Source organism: Orbicella franksi, chromosome 1 (genome assembly GCF_964199315.1).
Source record: "Orbicella franksi chromosome 1, jaOrbFran1.1, whole genome shotgun sequence".
NCBI classification, from domain to species: domain Eukaryota; kingdom Metazoa; phylum Cnidaria; class Anthozoa; order Scleractinia; family Merulinidae; genus Orbicella; species Orbicella franksi.
In genome coordinates, this window is record NC_138145.1 from 27,479,187 (window position 1) to 27,496,195 (window position 17,009).

The 17,009-nt window shown below is 39.8% G+C and overlaps 1 protein-coding gene across 3 annotated transcripts; it reads right to left on the minus strand.

Annotated features, from left to right (window-relative positions):
- Positions 1 to 65: 65 nt before the first annotated feature.
- Positions 66 to 16,969, minus strand: LOC145500597 (uncharacterized). Of its 3 annotated transcripts, XM_081480135.1 has the most exons (4): positions 14,925 to 16,969; positions 10,498 to 10,560; positions 9,341 to 9,580; positions 66 to 85 (listed from the first exon to the last, which is right to left on the minus strand). In XM_081480135.1, the coding sequence occupies exons 1-4, from the start codon at positions 14,997 to 14,999 to the stop codon at positions 83 to 85; spliced, it is 381 nt and encodes a 126-aa protein (XP_081336261.1). In that variant the 5' UTR covers positions 15,000 to 16,969; the 3' UTR covers positions 66 to 82. The 3 variants fall into 3 exon arrangements, with proteins under 3 accessions (XP_081336261.1, XP_081336245.1, XP_081336253.1); XM_081480119.1 differs by lacking the exon at positions 66 to 85 and having other exon boundaries at positions 8,563 to 9,580; XM_081480127.1 differs by lacking the exons at positions 66 to 85; positions 14,925 to 16,969 and having other exon boundaries at positions 8,563 to 9,659; positions 10,498 to 10,900.
- Between the last annotated feature and the right edge of the window lie 40 nt (positions 16,970 to 17,009).

Consider the following 17,009-nt stretch of genomic DNA (forward strand, 5'->3'; position numbering starts at 1 on the left):
GATTGTAAGTGCTTTCTTAGATACTTTTCAGCCCTGCCATACCCAGCAAGATGGAAAAACTGAGTTCCTAGGTCTCCGCAGTTCACTGCAGAAGAAAGAAAGAAAACAAATAAATGTGAATCAAGTAGTTTCGTTTTGACGGACACCGTAAATCCTCGAATTAGCAACCGGGATGCTTATTTCAAATATAGAACAACGCTGGGGGAGGGCGCTCAACTAACTTGAGTATTAAATACAAAGTTGTCTATATAGTAGTTCACCAAATTGTAAAATGCAATTTACAACTGAAAGGAACATGCTTTCTTGTGTTGTAATGATGTAATGGAGAAAAAATACCAATGATTCTAAAAAACTTCCGCATAGGTGATTAAACATGGTTACACTGTACTAAACCTTTGTTATTTTTCCCTCAAAAAAGAGGGGCAGGAGAGGGAGGCGCCCACTTATTGGGGCTTATTTCGAATTTTGCTAATACTAGGGGTTGTTGTTAAAGGAGAGGCTTATTCCAGGGGGGGGGGGGGTTGCTAATTCACAGATTTACGGTAAACGTCGTTCTTGCACCTTTGTGACACTGATTGACCAAAAATGGCCTCTAGGTATCTCGTGAACATTTCAGAGTCAAGAGTTGAATACTGTTGGGAAATATACAGTTTGAACGTTAACTCAGTCTCCAGATAAGCCTCCTTATTTGCCAGAAAAACTTAAGTCTGCATAGCTTAAATCCTCTTTTACCTCACCCCCTGAGGAAGGTAAGTTATTACAGGATTGGACCTATTTTAGAGTGTGGGAATTTCAACTAAGGATTAATGGTACTTTCATGACTTTTAGAACTCTATTTCTAAATAAATCACTTGACATTAGATTTAAAAATGCAAAGTAATGTTTTCCAAGTCCATGTTGGGCAAGTGACCTTGTTGTAGTGGTGAATCTTAGATCTGTTAATAATGTCAAGAGCTATGCTAGTTGGAGCATGGCCCCCTTTAGGTTCAATTTGGGCAGAATGATTTACAGGGGGGGATCTAACAAGGACATGTTGCTACTAGCCCTTCATGTTAGGTGGTGAGTGTGGACCCAATTACATGACCCCTTAAAAACCCAAACAATTGCAGAAACCTCAAGAGAATACGGCTTAAAAAGACCTAAGCAAGGAAGCTAGCTGGACCATACTAGCAACAGCTATGGGGAGGGGTGTTGATAAAAAAAATTGTCGTGTTAGCACGGTCAGCTATTATTTATCAAAGTACACCACCCACTCTCTCCCCACAACCCCCCAAAATAAATTAATGTTCCTAATAATTTTCCTTAGATTAACAGCAAAAGCTTCTTCTGATACTGGGCAGCCTAGTCAAGCAGTCAGTCAAGCTAAATCCTTTTAACCAGGGGTCCATTTCTCGAAGGTCCCGAAAAGTTTTCGTACCTGAAAAGCTGTATCAAAATCGCAAACCTGTTGACTACCGAGCTGTTTCAATCATATATTCTTAATACGAACAGAGGTTCTCTTCATACAAGAATTTTCAGGCGTATGTATACACTTCTCTGTCTTTAAATACCGATTAACTAGAAATGGCTTTCCACGCCCAAAAAGATTTCGGGGCTTTCGAGAAACGGGCCCTAGGTCTTTAAAATTGGGCTTGGTTCACTTCTAGAATATCTAGAAGCTAGATTTTCTCACGAACATACGTCCTTTATTGACTTTACCCAAAGGGTCTTCTCAAAGACAATCACTGCTACCTTCTTCATTTGCATGCAACAACCTTGAAACAATACTTGCATGTTATCACTATTTTAATACATTAAAAGATAGATTTTTAATTATCCTTTGTTGAACGATACTAGATTATGTAGAATTTCAGAGTTTTTCAATGTTTTCAATTTTATCCAGTTACTTATTGTCTTTAAAGCTTAGGTATTTCCTTGTCAATTTCATGAAATTCTCCAACAAGTGGTTCTCGAGAAATAGGCATAATTCTGAGAAAGCCATCATAGCATTCAGTCTCAATTTTTTGACTAATTAGGAATGCACTGCATGTAACTGGGTTCTCTTGGTAACAAAGAAAAACCTAAAGAATTGCTGGCTTCTTTGCATCTTCATTTGTTAGTTTTGCAGTTTTAATCACTTTTACATCTTACTGACATACAAACAATACTTGGGGCATAATAGAAGAGGGGGATTTTGTTTCTTCTCCTTAACTCATTTGTGTCCCATGGGTAGAAGCATTTGATCACCTAGTATGGCTCTATGGTGGGGCATTAGGACAAAGTTTTTGATCCAGGGTGTGGGAATACTCCAAATTTCTAAAACCCGATGGATTAGGGGAGGGCAGGGAGGGCGATGGTGAAATTTCAATTCGACTGATTAGATCGAGTTAGACTAACAAAGTATTCAGTGTTAACTAACGAATTATATTTGATGAACTCTCTCTTCATTACTTCTGTCCTGCCATAAGGTACGGTGGACCATGATGTCTTCAGGGTGTCTGGAAAACCCCAATAGCGAATAGCGAATAGCGAATAGTCCCGAGTAGTGCGAATAGTGCGAATAGTGGCGAACAGTCGCGAAAAGTGGCGAATAGCGACGAATAGTCGTCAATATGCACCGCTTTAGATCTAATATCCAGCGTTAATTAATTATCCAAATAAGCAACAGAATTTCAGTGAGTTTATTACCTTTTCTTCTCCAGACTCAGGCTAATAGGCTGTCCATCGCCGACATTAAGAAAACAGAAAACACAAGGATAACCTAATAAAGACGTATTTACGCTTTTGCAGCGGTTAAAACAGAAGAAATTACGCTTAGAAACACCTTTTGTCCTGATAAGCGTCTGTGCTTTTTAGCGGAAAAATCCCATCCTAAGTTGCTACGAGGTTAACTATGAGATACTGAGTATCCTATTTGTTACTATTTGCCAGTATTTGCCACTATTCGCCACTATTCGAGACTGTTCGCCACTATTCGCACTATTCGTATTATTCGGTATTCGCTATTCGGGACTATTCGCTGTTCGCTATTCGCGACTATTCGCTATTCGCTATTCGGGTTTTCCAGACACCCGATGTCTTCATTATTAAAAGTACACAGCACCACTTAGTCCAATTCGAGTCGAGTATAAATGGAAACAAATACCACGCCACTTTGTGTAGTGGTTAAAGAAAGCACTTAATATCCTTAATAAGTCAAGATTAACTTCTCCTTTGTATATACGAGCATTAGAAAAGTATACTTACCACATTCCCGCTCACCTTGTCCTTCATTTTGGAACGGTCCCCTGAGCCCGCTATACTCTTGATCAGCACCAAGATAATTTTAGAACATAGCAGCCCAGGCCTCCCCAGGCATCGCCAGGCAGGAGCCGACCCAGGAGCCGGTGTTTATAGTTTTTTTTAAAAAGTATTTTCAAAATATCGGAAGGCCTAACAATATAATAAAAACATTTGACTCTCTTGTTACATTGTATGCATATGTTGTAACGCAAGAGAGCCAATAAAACAAGGTTTCCAGTTTTATTGAAGAAATAAAGAAGGCATATCCATGAGTTATACTCGTATATCAGTCATATAACACTTAAACACGACAGGAATTTGTGAGAAAACTGACCGAGTGTTGTTCTGCATCTGCGTAAGTGTTCTTAAATAACCGGACAATGAGCCTGCTGAACGCGAAGCGCGAAACACGAGCGCGAAGCACGAAAGCTCGTTTCTCCAGTAAATTTTGTCATGGAAATGATGAGTCGATAAAAGGTTTCTCTTCGTTAACTGGACCTCATCGAACTTCATGTCCAGTTTAATCAAACTCGTGATTTAAGAAACTGGACTCCCGCCTACACGGCCGTCCGATTTTGTTCGTCTCTCCCATGATTACATACAAAACTGGACTGCTACTGTTACGATTTTTACAATAACAGCCTATACAGGTCTGTAAAAGATCGTTCAGAACGAATTTATTTTTACCCAATGCATCGCGCAGAATTCTATTGTCTTTCGCGACATATACTTGCAGTGCTCAGTTTTTCAATGCGCGGAATAATAATTACAAATATTAGCTGTCGGAATTCCGACTGCTCTCGTCAATGAATCGGCGGCTGTCAATCAAACGGTCTGATGTGTGAAGTAAATCCCAAGGTGTAATAAGCTAACAAAAGCGCTCTAATTTAAAGGCGGCCTGCGCTCTTCACAAAGACTTTTGTCAACAAAGTCGTGTGCAGCGACATTCTCACTGTTTTTGTTGACATGTCACACTCGAAATGGTTTGAGCGCGGGAGCCAAAAGTTCTCCCACAAAAAATTCTTCTTCCAAAGCGTTGCCAAATGGAAAGAACGGTGCGCATAAAACTTCCTTCTACTTTATCGTTGTCCTCTTTTACTCGACCGGTCAAAGCAGTTCATCAGACGTAGTCTTTTACTCGATCGGTTTACGTAGTCTGTCGTTGATCGAGGACTTAAAAGACAACACAGGTCTTTATCTATTCGAAAGATGAAGGGGAAAATAAATGACATTTCTGTTTGAAATCCAGAGCCGAACAAAAAAGCAAAGGCACGCAGCGCGTCTTACGCCTGAGTGAGCATTGTTGTCCACTGCATGTGTGAGATAATTATTCAAAATTGGAACCGTTTTAATTGATCAAAACATTTAAAAGGCCCAGGTTCGAGTATTCAGTTATTAGAATCTTCTTTGGAGTAACATGTCAAAGCGTACGAGACAGCAGCTCGGCTTTTACGCATCACTATTTGATGACGCTTACGATCGTCGCCTCAGTTATAAGTACCGACCCAAGCAAAAGCCCGTTGTTATGGGTATTTATGAATTGGATTAAACACGCACAGTCGGACTGTGCGTGTTTAATCCAGCCTGTTTACAAATACATATTGGCGAAGGGTATGTAAAAAGGTCTAAGGAAAATCTGGCGAAGTTACAACAACCATTAAAAATCGTAGAGAAAAGTTGTTAGTTCTTGTAACTGTATGCACCAAAAGGGTAAATCAAAAAAGTGTTGTATGTTAATCTCGCAAAAATTTGACATTTCGGTAAAGTTTTATCGAGTAATGAACATTTACATTTTTCTTTCCCTGATTGGAGCAATTAGATTTATATAACAACAAGCCAGGTAAACAGAAGACGGTCTGTTAAGCTTGATAGGCGAATCTTTGTTGATGTCGATGCTCAAAATATGCCTCATTAGCACACATGTACCTCTTTACCGCCTGACACAGAAAAGGCATCATGTTATAAATACGAGTTCACTCTGTAAGGTATGGGTCGCACTTGGGAAATCTTTGCCAGAATTTGTTTACTTTGCGGTGGAAATCTGTCATCGCGAGCCTTTGCCTAGTGCGATCGCAGGTTTTTCGCTTTAGGAAAAACTTTGCGAATCGGCAAAACATCAAAGACACCGTAGTGCTTAGGTGGGGCAGGCAGATTTTCGTAAAGTTTGGGATGACATCGCCAAGCAAATAAATTTGAAATTTGGTGCTGACAATTATCTCCCACTAGTGCGACCCTCCGTTTCTGTCTAAAAGTTTTCCACTTTCCGGTTGCGGTTTCAAATTTTTGTGTTTTTTTAGCCGGCGAAGATGAAAACTTTTCCCAAGTGCGACCCATACCTAAGTCGTAAAGTTGTAACATTTCTGGGTGGCAAAAGCACTAATAAACCAAAGCATTATTTGTAAAATCTTCTTCAAACCTTCGTCACACACAAAAAAAATGCATCATACTCAAATTTTCTGAGACAGTTGACAGTGTCATGTTCAGGTTGATATTTTTGTATTTCGATAACAGAATAAGGCGCTTATGCTAATGTGGCAATGTTGCAAACAAAGATTCGCTTGTACTCTGTACCGTACACTGCATCTATCATTAACATCATCATGAACTGTAAAGATATGATTACGGTAATTACGTTTTTACTCTCTATACAACTCATTTGGAGAAATATTTACACTACAATACATTGCGGACTTAACCGTATTCTGATACAAACTATTTACATTAGATTTCAGATTTCTAAAATTTCCTAAGAAGCGATCAGTCCTGAACGTTTTTACTTCGAATCCTCAGTGAGCTAAAACAACCCGGAATTCGTGTCAAATACAAAAATGTCCTTTAATATAACGACGTCAAAGCAATATTAAGCCACATCAATAAAGCCGTTATTATTATTACTAATATTACTCAGTTTACCGTACTGCGCGTACTTTTTAAAAGGGCGGAAAGTAATTAGTACAGGTAATCACATGATCATGATTCCTAATGCAGTTTGGAAGAAATAACACTAAAAAGAGTAAAGACTCTTTAAGCCCATGACTGGTTCATAGCTCTTGGCGCTTAACTCTGGTATCTGTAGCATGAAGCGGCTAAGAGTATTGCTATTCTCTCCAGATGATATGTTAGTCCATCACGTGTTACTCGCCAGCATTATGTCACGTTGTCCCGACAATTCCCCAGAACTCATTTCTACACCTGGGTGGAGAGAGGCACTGTGAGAGTAAAGTGTCTTGCCCAAAAAGTGTTGTATGCTAATCTCGCAAAAATTTGACATTTCGTTAAAGTTTTATCGAGTAATGAACATTTACATTTTTCTTTCCCTGATTGGAGCAATTAGATTTATATAACAACAAACCAGGCAAACAGAAGACGGTCTGTTAAGCTTGATAGGCGAATCTTTGTTGATGTCGATGCTCAAAATCTGCCTCATTAGCACACATGTACCTCTTTACCGCCTGACACAGAAAAGGCATCATGTTATAAATACGAGTTCACTCTATAAGGTATGGGTCGCACTTGGGAAATCTTTGCCAGAATTTGTTTACTTTGCGGTGGAAACCTGTCATCGCGAGCCTTTGCCTAGTGCGATCGCAGGTTTTTCGCTTTAGGAAAAACTTTGCGAATCGGCAAAACATCAAAGGCGTCGTAGTGCTTGGGTGGGGCAGGCAGATTTTCGAAAAGTTTGGGATGACATCGCCAAGCAAATAAATTTGAAATTTGGTGCTGACAATTATCTCCCACTAGTGCGACCCTCCGTTTCTGTCTAAAAGTTTTCCTTTCCGGTTGCGGTTTCAAATTTTTGTGTTTTTTTTAGCCGGCAAAGATGAAAACTTTTCCCAAGTGCGACCCATACCTAAGTCGTAAAGTTGTAACATTTCTCGGTGGCAAAAGCGCTAATAAACCAAAGCATTCTTTGTAAAATCTTCTTCAAGCCTTCGTCACACACACAAAAAAAGCATCATACTCAAATTTTCTGAGACAGTTGACAGTGCCATGTTCAGGTTGATATATGTATTTCGATTACAGAATAAGGCGCTTACGCTAATGTGGCAATGTTGCAAACAAAGATTCGCTTGTACTCTGTACCGTACACTGCATCTATCATTAACATCATCATGAACTGTAAAGAGATGATTACGGTAATTACGTTTTTACTCTCTACACAACTCATTTGGAGAAATATTTACACTACAATACATTGCGGATTTAACCGTATTCTGATACCAACTATTTACATTAGATTTCAGATTTCTAAAATCTCCTTAGAAGCGATCAGTCCTGAACGTTTTTACTTCGAATCCTCAGTGAACTAAAACAACCCGGAATTAGTGTCAAATACAAAAATGTCCTTTAATATAACGACGTCATAGCAATATTAAGCCACATCAATAAAGCCGTTATTATTATTATTAATATTACTCAGTTTACCGTACTGCGCGTACTTTTTAAAAGGGCGGAAAGTAATTAGTACAGGTAATCACATGATCATGATTCCTAGTGCAGTTTGGAAGAAATAACACTAAAAAGAGTAAAGCCTCTTTAAGCCCATGACTGGCTCATAGCTCTTGGCGCTCTAGATGCTATGTTAGTCCATCACGTGTTACTCGCCAGCATTATGTCACGTTGCCCCAACAATTCCCCAGAATCCATTTCTACACCTGGGTGGAGAGAGGCACTGTGAGAGTAAAGTGTCTTGCCCAAGAACACAACACAATGTCCCCGGCCATGACTCGAAACCAGACCGCTCTATACGGAGTCCAGCGCGCCAACCACTAGGTCACCACGCCCTTCCGTGGAAAACGAAAACACAGGTAAATTTTTCAAATGTTAACAAAATTGCTCGAGCCTGTAGAGACGAGCCTGTAGAGGGAGTGCAGTGCTTATTCATTCCAAATTGCATGAGAAAAAAAAAAAAAAACGATTACCTGCTATTAATACACTTACGGACTATTTACAGGCTTTAGATGTACATTAAATTAGGCAGTGGGTAGCGCCCTTGGTCTTCCAAATACCTTCGAACATTTCAGAAAGTATTCGCACACCCGCCTTCCGATTGTGATGAAAAATCTTAGGAAATCCTCGGGTAGTCTTCGAAAGTATTCGGGAATCTTATTATCTTGGGCTATCTTTGGAAGACTTGGGGTGAGCTTACAATGCCTTCGAAATACATCGGATGACCATCGGCAGTCTTCTTCTTTGCACTTAATTCGGAAATCTTCGTTTTAATTTGCGCTTGTATTATAACTTTGCACTCAAACAACTTTGCTCTCCTGTCTGTTAGCCTGCCAGAATTCAGTAATTGTTTTCAAATGATTTCGACTGCGTTTGAGATACGAGGGTTCTGCCTAATGAAACTGTTGCTTTCGTTACTTTCGTTGTTACCAATAATACATTCGTTATCTTGCAATATTTTCGTCCACATTAGTTCAGTTGTTTTTGCAACAAACGGCAGTAACAACAATTTCGATACAGGTTGCGGTGTAAATGAGCGTAGTTGCTGCACATAGCTATTGTCAGTCGCAATGGGCAGAAGAAAACCAAAATAAACAGTCACAATTGTACCTATGACAATGCAAAATTCAAAAATCCAAGTGACTACTAGGGCTCCCTTTAATACCTTGCACTTAAAACGCGAGCGCGCCACATTTCGAACTTGAACATGATTTAGAACTCCGACCAGTGCCACCTTTGTAAAAGCATTCAGTAACGTCATTACAACCCCCATTACATACAATGCAATTGTTTTATCTGAAATCACTTTCATCGTAGCGTCTCCCTTTTGTAAAGCACTGGAAATAAAGAACCAAAGTGCTATTGCGGCGCCTAGTATGTAAAGCACAAGAAGAAAAACCAGAGTCCAAAACCTCGGCAAACGGATCAGATTTTTAATTATTGTGGAGCAGCAGACGAAACGTGGTGATCTGGCGACGATTCCCAGAAAAATCCAACAGATCAATATATCTAAAACATTAAGGACGATATCATGTACGAGATAAACCTTAAACTCCTTCTGAGAATCAAGGATTTCCTCTTTGGGAGGAGTAGTAGGCGGAAACGAAGTTGCCGGGACATTAGCAATTACCTTGACGTTGCCAAGTAATGTACCGACGGTAAATATCAACCAAACTACTTGTGCCAACAGCAGCAGGATATAACCACACCAGCGAAACCAATCAAAAAACTTGCCGCACTTCTGTCGCCAGTTTAACGGCCCGGCTTCTGGCAACAGCGAAGTCGACTCGTCGGGCGGAGGCATGATATCTAGTTGGGTGGTTGGGTAGATGAGTGTTCTGTACCAGTTCGCAGACAGTAAAGCAACCCCCTGGGAGTTGATAAAAACTTTCCTCAATTAGTGGCTCCCCAGCAGGATTCAATATTTCGTAGCTTATAAAATACAAGCCCTGAGAAAAAATGGTCAAGAAACTTTATCAGGGGCATTTCAGCGTGTCAAATGTTTCCTCGCATGACTTGACGTTTCCAAAGCAAGTATCTTTGGAATTTTCGCTAACGTAAAGCTAGGTGAGTTGAAACGTATACCGATAAAAATAAAGACAGCAACGGGATGAATGTTGTGGAAAAGAAATAACGTTACACCAAACAGAGTATCACGAGGATCATGAAAAACAAAAATCAAATCTTTTAGGTCTCATCTTGTTGTACTTGTTAGACCAGTCTTCAATTGAGTGTCGTAAAACCACAACCAAAGTAATCACTCTGGCCAATCACAAAGAAGGCAATCAATACAATAAACCAATCAAAACTCGAAGTAATTACGTGTAGCTGACACGAAGCGCGAGAAAACGTGCGCGAACGACTCATGATTGGTTTTGGTTTTACTTCTGATTGGACAAAAAAAATTGCACGAATTTTTTAAGCCAATCGCGTAACGTAGTAAGTGCAAAACCTTCATTTAGGGTATCGCTAGCGTTACTTTCAGGATTTGCTAATAAACACGAAATATGATCATTAAAGTCAAGAGTATAGTACAATTATGGAAATTAGATATGGCGGAGTTAAATATGGCGGAGTTAAATATCTTTGGATGTCCCCCGTATTTTGGGGGAATTAAGATGATTAGAAGTGAAAAGTGGTTACACTTTCTATGTTCCTTTCGAAAACGTTCCAGAAACTCCAAAATGAAAGTAATCCAGTTTTTTTTATCCTATAATATGTCCCATATGTTTAGATTTGGTTTATTGTGCAGTTACTCTGAAAAGGTCAAAAGAGGTTTGCACTCACCTCCTGTTGTCGGACGATCAGAGTAAAACAAGAGTCAATCCTGGTCAAAAATAGGGATTTTATCTGTAAAGCAATAATAAAACAATTTACAGATCTGTTACCACGCCCACAGTCCTGACAAAACAATTGAAATTTTTTAGCGGACAAGCAATTGACACAATGGATGCTCGGGAGGAGGATATTAATTTAATCAGTAAGGTTAATATCGTTTTCCTTTATGGACAGGAATTCTCCATTCCCAAAGCTTCATCTTGCACTTTATCCTCATCCCCATGCATTCTCCCTCGTCGTCCGTCTCCTACGTCGTCTGTTCTTGTTATTCCTCCTTATCCTTCAGTCCCTCTTCCTACCTCTTGTCCTCTTCTCATTCCTCCTCTCTGTTGCTCCCCCTCCTTCTTATTCCACTCACGATCCTCCTACTCCTTCACCTCCCTCTTCTTCTTCCTCCTTCTCCTCAGTCCTCTTTTTTCTCTTTATAAGGTAACCGGTCGTTTCGCCTACATCGAAGTCGATTCGCCTGCACGATCTGAGTCTATTCGCCTACGTTACAATACTACTTTACAATACTAAAAAGCTAAAAAGCTTTCACATCTAAAAATTGACAAATAGCTTTACAATAATTATAGACATTATAGTAATGTTTTTCGGAAGAGTATTCCACTGCGACAGCGCGGCTATGCTGAACGCTCTGTCTCAACAAACTCTTGCACGCTGTGATAGAGTTACACTGATTACAAAATATCGCCCATTCGCAAAAATAAACTGTTGTTGCGTGATTTTTCCTTTCGACGTCACTTTCACCAAAAGAAGTCTGACAGTCATTGTTCATCTATCTTCCCAAAATAACTTCGACTTAAGGTGGTCTTATACCTAAATTTTTTTTTTTTTTGCAAAACAACTCTGTGGAACAGTTTTGGTATCACGTTAAAGGACTTTGCACTCTGACTTCAAAAATGAGCTTTTGCAGCTCACGTGCCACGATAGTTAATGAATAACTAGCTCCTTAGTGTTAAAAAGTGGTGTTCATTATAAACACGATAACATAATAATGAATGGTTCGGGAAGTATGGAATTAAGTTCATCCTGTCCATAAGGAAGTTGTCCAGGAGACAAACCTCAGAAAACAGTGTTTTGAGGGGGTTTTTCTCGTGAAATGTTGAAAAAGTATATTAATATTGACTAATATTAACTATATTAACTAAATAACAGGAAAAAATTTCATAAATTGCAAATCTTGGAGGTTTAAGACCTAGATAATTGTGTCCTTAATCAATGTTGAAAATTTGACAACATTCGGTTAAAACCCAGTGGAGATATCGTGTGCGAGATATTGATGATCCGTCTATTTGGTCATTTTGAGAAATAAGGCTTTAAAGTTTTACTTCGGTCTCCGAGAGCCCAGATTAGCCGTGTGAACTAGGGGGGGCGGGAGGTTAGGGGCAGGGGGAGGGGTATATTTAAAGGTTTTACATAAATGTTTCATTGAACACTCGAATACACACCAGTCATAGAAATTTTAACCAAGTATAAGGAGCGTATAAGATGGTAGAAGAAATAATGTTCAGGAACATGATGCAAAATTCTCATAACTACACATCTTTAAAGCGTTTGTGTAAAGTATCATTAAAATGTACTGAATTGAATCCATTTTGTGAGTACTTTTAGACTGTAAACAATGGTTGCTATGGGTGTTGCTATGTTGAAATATAGCTAGAAGTGTTCAGATTTCTTAATTTAAACGTAAATTCAGGAGTAATTAGAGGAAAATCGTTTCAAAATACGATTTACAAATTGACAGGGATGTTGAATCTTCATGTTCCAAAAAAATGGTTTTCTGGAGAAAAATTTATATCTGAGAGTATAAGACCCCCTTAAGTGTAGGCGAAACGACTCAGATCGCATGGGCGAATCGACTTCGATCGTGTAGGCGAAACAACTTCGATGTAGGCCAAACGACCGACATTCCATTATAATAACCGTCCTACTGTTACTGTCCCACCACTTCCTCTTCTTCTTCCTATTCCTTCTCTTCCTCCTTCTGATCCCCATCCTCATGGATGGTGTCATATTTTTGTCTGCGAGCCCAAATTAAGCAATCCCGTAAAATTCCCAGGAGTAAGTCCCTCCGAATCTCTGGTTTTCAGTGTCACGCCATTCAAAATAAATCCAAATAAAAATCAAAACTGTTCAATAGATAAGGTCCAGAATCTGGGAAATGAAAGAAGGTAAATATACAAAGACTCTCGCGAAGATTCTCGCCACCGCAATTTTTCTTATTGAAGATATGTGGAGAAATGTTTTACCCAAATTTATAGGGCCATCGATAAATCCAGGAACATGGAACATTCCGGAACATCCCGGAACATTTAATAATTATAATAATTATGAGAAAACTACGCAAAATTAATTTTTCAAAAATTAAATTAAACAAAAATAAACTGGTATCAGCTCGGAAAATAAAAAGCAAAGCAAAAACGTCAAACAAAGAAAGAAAAAAAGAAAGAAAAATGAAAATGACTGCAATGAGTGACGGCTCACAACTTGGAAGACTAATCCATTCCTTCCAGTCGTTCGCCATCAGTTTAATCACATGGCTGTCTCTTATTCCCAGATTTCGTTGTTCATAGAAAACCAAGGTGGTGGCGTTCGAACTCTTTAATCAGACCCAAAAATATGGGTACACGAGTGTGATTTCTTTATTCAATTCATTACGTCAATTCAAAGATATGCGTATACACGATTTCTCATGACGAAATAGTTTCTCCATGAGATAGAAATACAAACTCTTCGGCATTGAGTTTCTTGTGCAAACTAGTTCGGACTACTCAAGCTTTGATGACAGTGTAAACAAATACAAACACGAAATTTAAAAACATTTGGCGACGCGCTGTCTTACAGGGTCGCTGGTCAAAACTTTATTGCCTTAAGAAATATTTGTTACAAGTGTTGGCGATGTGAAATTGAATTCAAAGTGTCGCCAACAGTTCAAGTGCCTTTCCTGGAAAATATTTTCTCCAGTACAAGTTGATTCTTAACTAATTAAAAACACTTTTACCGTAGGCTACAATCTATTCATCGTTAGTTCAAGTTCACGAGCAAATCATTATCTGACATTCGATCAAACTTAGTTTTCTATCGCGCCATTCGAACGCCACTAAAGTTGACCAAACATGCGAAGTACGCGCGTGAACGCGCTGCTCTAATCTTTGACCAACTGAGTCTGCACTTGCTGGGTCATAGTGCCAGACGTTCCTAGCGGAGAGCGCGAAACTGGGGATGATAATTGCAACACGAAGACGGAACAGTATACGTAGTGACAAAACTGTGGCTACTGACTTAACAAGCAACTGTATGATGCTCATACGAGCACCTCAGATGTTGAAGAAATCGGGGTTAACAAGGGAAACGCAATGAATTACCTGGCATTGATCGACCGAATCGTCCAGGTTTGTGCTGTAAAGCCCCGTGACGCAATTGGCCGAAAAGAAGAGGAGCCTGCACTCATTGTGGTCAGTTGAAGGAATACTCAACGCTCCCTACCCCCCAAAATATCTTTCCATATTTCGAGCTGATACCAGTTTATTTTTGTTCCGGGAGGTTCCATGTTCCTGGTTTCATCGACGACCAATTTATAGAGATTTGTATAGAGACGCCATGCTGGTGCCCATCCGTATGGGCACCAACATGGCGGCCGGAAACCAACAGAAACATCTGTCACAAAGGTTTGCTACGAAAGCGTGAATTTATCCCTCGAGGAACTCCAAAACATTAGAATAATACTTTTTCTAAGACATGAGCTGTTCAGATAGCCAAATTCCCCGAAATAAGTCACTTTTTTAACCATCATGACAGCTCTCTAGGCCGTCATGTAAATGCCGCGTCACGCAATAGCTTAGAAATTCAAGCGTAGTGTATCACAAAATCAAGAACCCATTCGGTGCGAAAATTTGTCTCAATATTAGTTTTCAGCTGCTCTTATACATCATTAAAGTAAAATCTCAGGAAGATTAATAGTTTTGTTTGTTTATATATCAATATCATGTGACGTTAATATACAGATAGGTCATGGCTAGCGTCATTCTGTGTTGAATGCCTCCTTGATGCACAAAGCAGCCTAATCTACAATTTCATCTTCTACTGTCAAGATCATGCAGCTAAATACAAAGTACTTCATCTCGCTTATGACTTTTTGTACTTCATCCGAACTACAGCTACAAATCTTCATTTGCTGTCTCATAACACAGGGTCTCCCTTAATTAACTCATCCATGTCGAATACACCCAAACTGAGTCGAAGACAGGCACGATTCAAGGTGGGCAGTTGAGACACAATTGTTTACTAAGGTTATGTAGTGATGAAAGAAAGGCTTTTACATTCCAAATACATCATAATTAAACGATATATGCGCGTTAGAAAAGAATACTCACCACGACGCTTTCAATACCTTCTTCTGCAAAGCGAATCGAAAGTTCACAAAATCCGGGACTTCCCCGCATTCCCATAATAGGGCAACCTCGTTCCCAATGTCCTCTCTTTCTGCCTCGAGAAAGTACCCCTGGTTGCGGCTGGTCACGTGTCTACGTATGCCAACCAAAGCCGCACAGAGGGTGGGTCCTCAACTTAAATTTAGCCAACACTGTCTAGGGAGGTGAATGTTGCGCTGCTATACAGATGTTATTTATTTTGAAAGTGAAGCAAGTCGTTTGTCAGAGATCCTGCCTGACCAATGCTTCGTCGCTATGATCTGAACTTCTATGAGTATGAGATGCTAATTGAGAGTGAACTTTGCTTATTTTTCACTGCTTTTTTAAAAACCGTCAACAACCTGCTTCGGATTAGTTTAATCAGTTTTTCACAGCAAAAGAATTAAGTAACCGTCAAATTATCGACGGGACGCATTCAGCTAAATGAAGGGGTGGCGAATGGTAAATGCGAGACTTTTCGAGACGGCGAGGGAAGCGTTTTTCTTTGCGAGCCCGAGACATTTTGACTTTTTAGATTGCGAGACCGAGACTTCAAAGCGCTTTGAGTGCGATCGCGAGACATTCGGACTCTTAAAATTCGAGCCCCAGATTTAGTTGAGAGCTAGAATGAGCTTGTACAGCCCTAAGCCAGCTTCTTGGAACTGACTGGAACTGGAAATTCGATTATAATACGCTACGTCATGATATCCTAGAGAAAAATAACTGTTTTTCTGGCGCTAAAACGGACGTTGCGGTAGGTTTTGTACCTTTTTGTGGAATTAAGACAATTTAGGAGAAGTTAGGATTAAATTTCTCTCAGAAAATTTGTAAGTTGCTTCATTGAAATTCAACATCAAGCGAAGCCGGAAGACGTCATTTATAAAAACAGATAAAGGAACGAATTGAGACTTCGAAACCCGTAGCCTTGCGAAAAATCGAGACTCCGAGACAGCTTCGTAGAAAAATCGAGATTGCGAGACGCACATAACCGCTAAAAAACGAGACCCGTGAAATTGGACTAAAATTTTACGAGACCCAGAGCTTTTGAAGGACCACTCGCCACCCCTAACATTGATAATCTTCGTCATATTACATGCAAGCTTGTTTTACACTGTACTCTGCTCAACACTTTTGTCTCCGTGAAAACGCGCTAAATCGATGTTACATGTACCTCATTGATCCTTAACTAACTTTTTTTACATTCACCTTCAAAAAGCAGACGCTGTGTCTCTATGTCCGGTAGCCGGACAGGTTTTTCAATCTAATCCGTGTCCGAATTCGGGAGGCTTCCGGCCGGTTGCGGTGGCGCAGCGGTACTAGGTTTCGCTTGCCATGCGGGTGACCAGGGTTCGATTTCTCTTGGGGTCGCCTGTCATAAAGTTCTTGATAAGTTTTTCTACTTTTTTTTTTTTAAAAAAAAAACATTAAGTCTCACTACCGGACACAGAGTATTTTAAAAAACCTGTCGGGCTGCCGGACATGTAGCCACAGCGAAAAGCAGAATGTCAGACAAACTACTTAGCAAAATAATTCGTCGAACGGATGGCGAACAAATCCAGAGCGTTACTCTGAATCAAATAAACAACACTTGAATTCATTCCAGAAAACAACTCGGGTCTTGTTGAGCTTTAACAATTGTACGATTCAATCACAACAAATCGAAGATGTATACGCCTCAAAAAGCAGAATGGTAGGCAAAATAGTTCCGCACGCAAAAGAGCTCAAAAAATATCGAAGCCTCGTAACGTCACAAAGAAAAATAGTGTTCTGATTGGTTCTGCGATATATCGACAACATCCGGCTACATCCTAATATGGCCAAAAAAATATCACTGACGGAACCGGATTACACGAAAATTGAGCTGAAAGATCTGAGATTTTTTCTGCATAGCCATCAAACTACGCACGGCTCTATATCCTGCCGCCTCGACAGGCTCGCGTTTTCGCTCGCCTGTCTCGTTGGCAATTATTCCTTCCCACCCAACATAGAGAAGCAAAACCTCGATCCGATCCACATGTTACGATGCAAATCCCCAATTTCGTATGTGCA

What these genes read in the sequence shown, in the direction of transcription:
- LOC145500597 (XM_081480119.1), bottom strand. Translation starts at nt 14,999, where the DNA reads ATGGGAATGCGGGGAAGTCCCGGATTTTGTGAACTTTCGATTCGCTTT. An exon ending in AAGGTATTGAAAGCGTCGTG is followed by an intron (nt 10,561 to 14,924) that starts GTGAGTATTCTT and finishes ATTGCTTTACAG; the next exon opens with ATAAAATCCCTATTTTTGAC. An exon ending in TGATCGTCCGACAACAGGAG is followed by an intron (nt 9,581 to 10,497) that starts GTGAGTGCAAAC and finishes ATCAACTCCCAG; the next exon opens with GGGGTTGCTTTACTGTCTGC.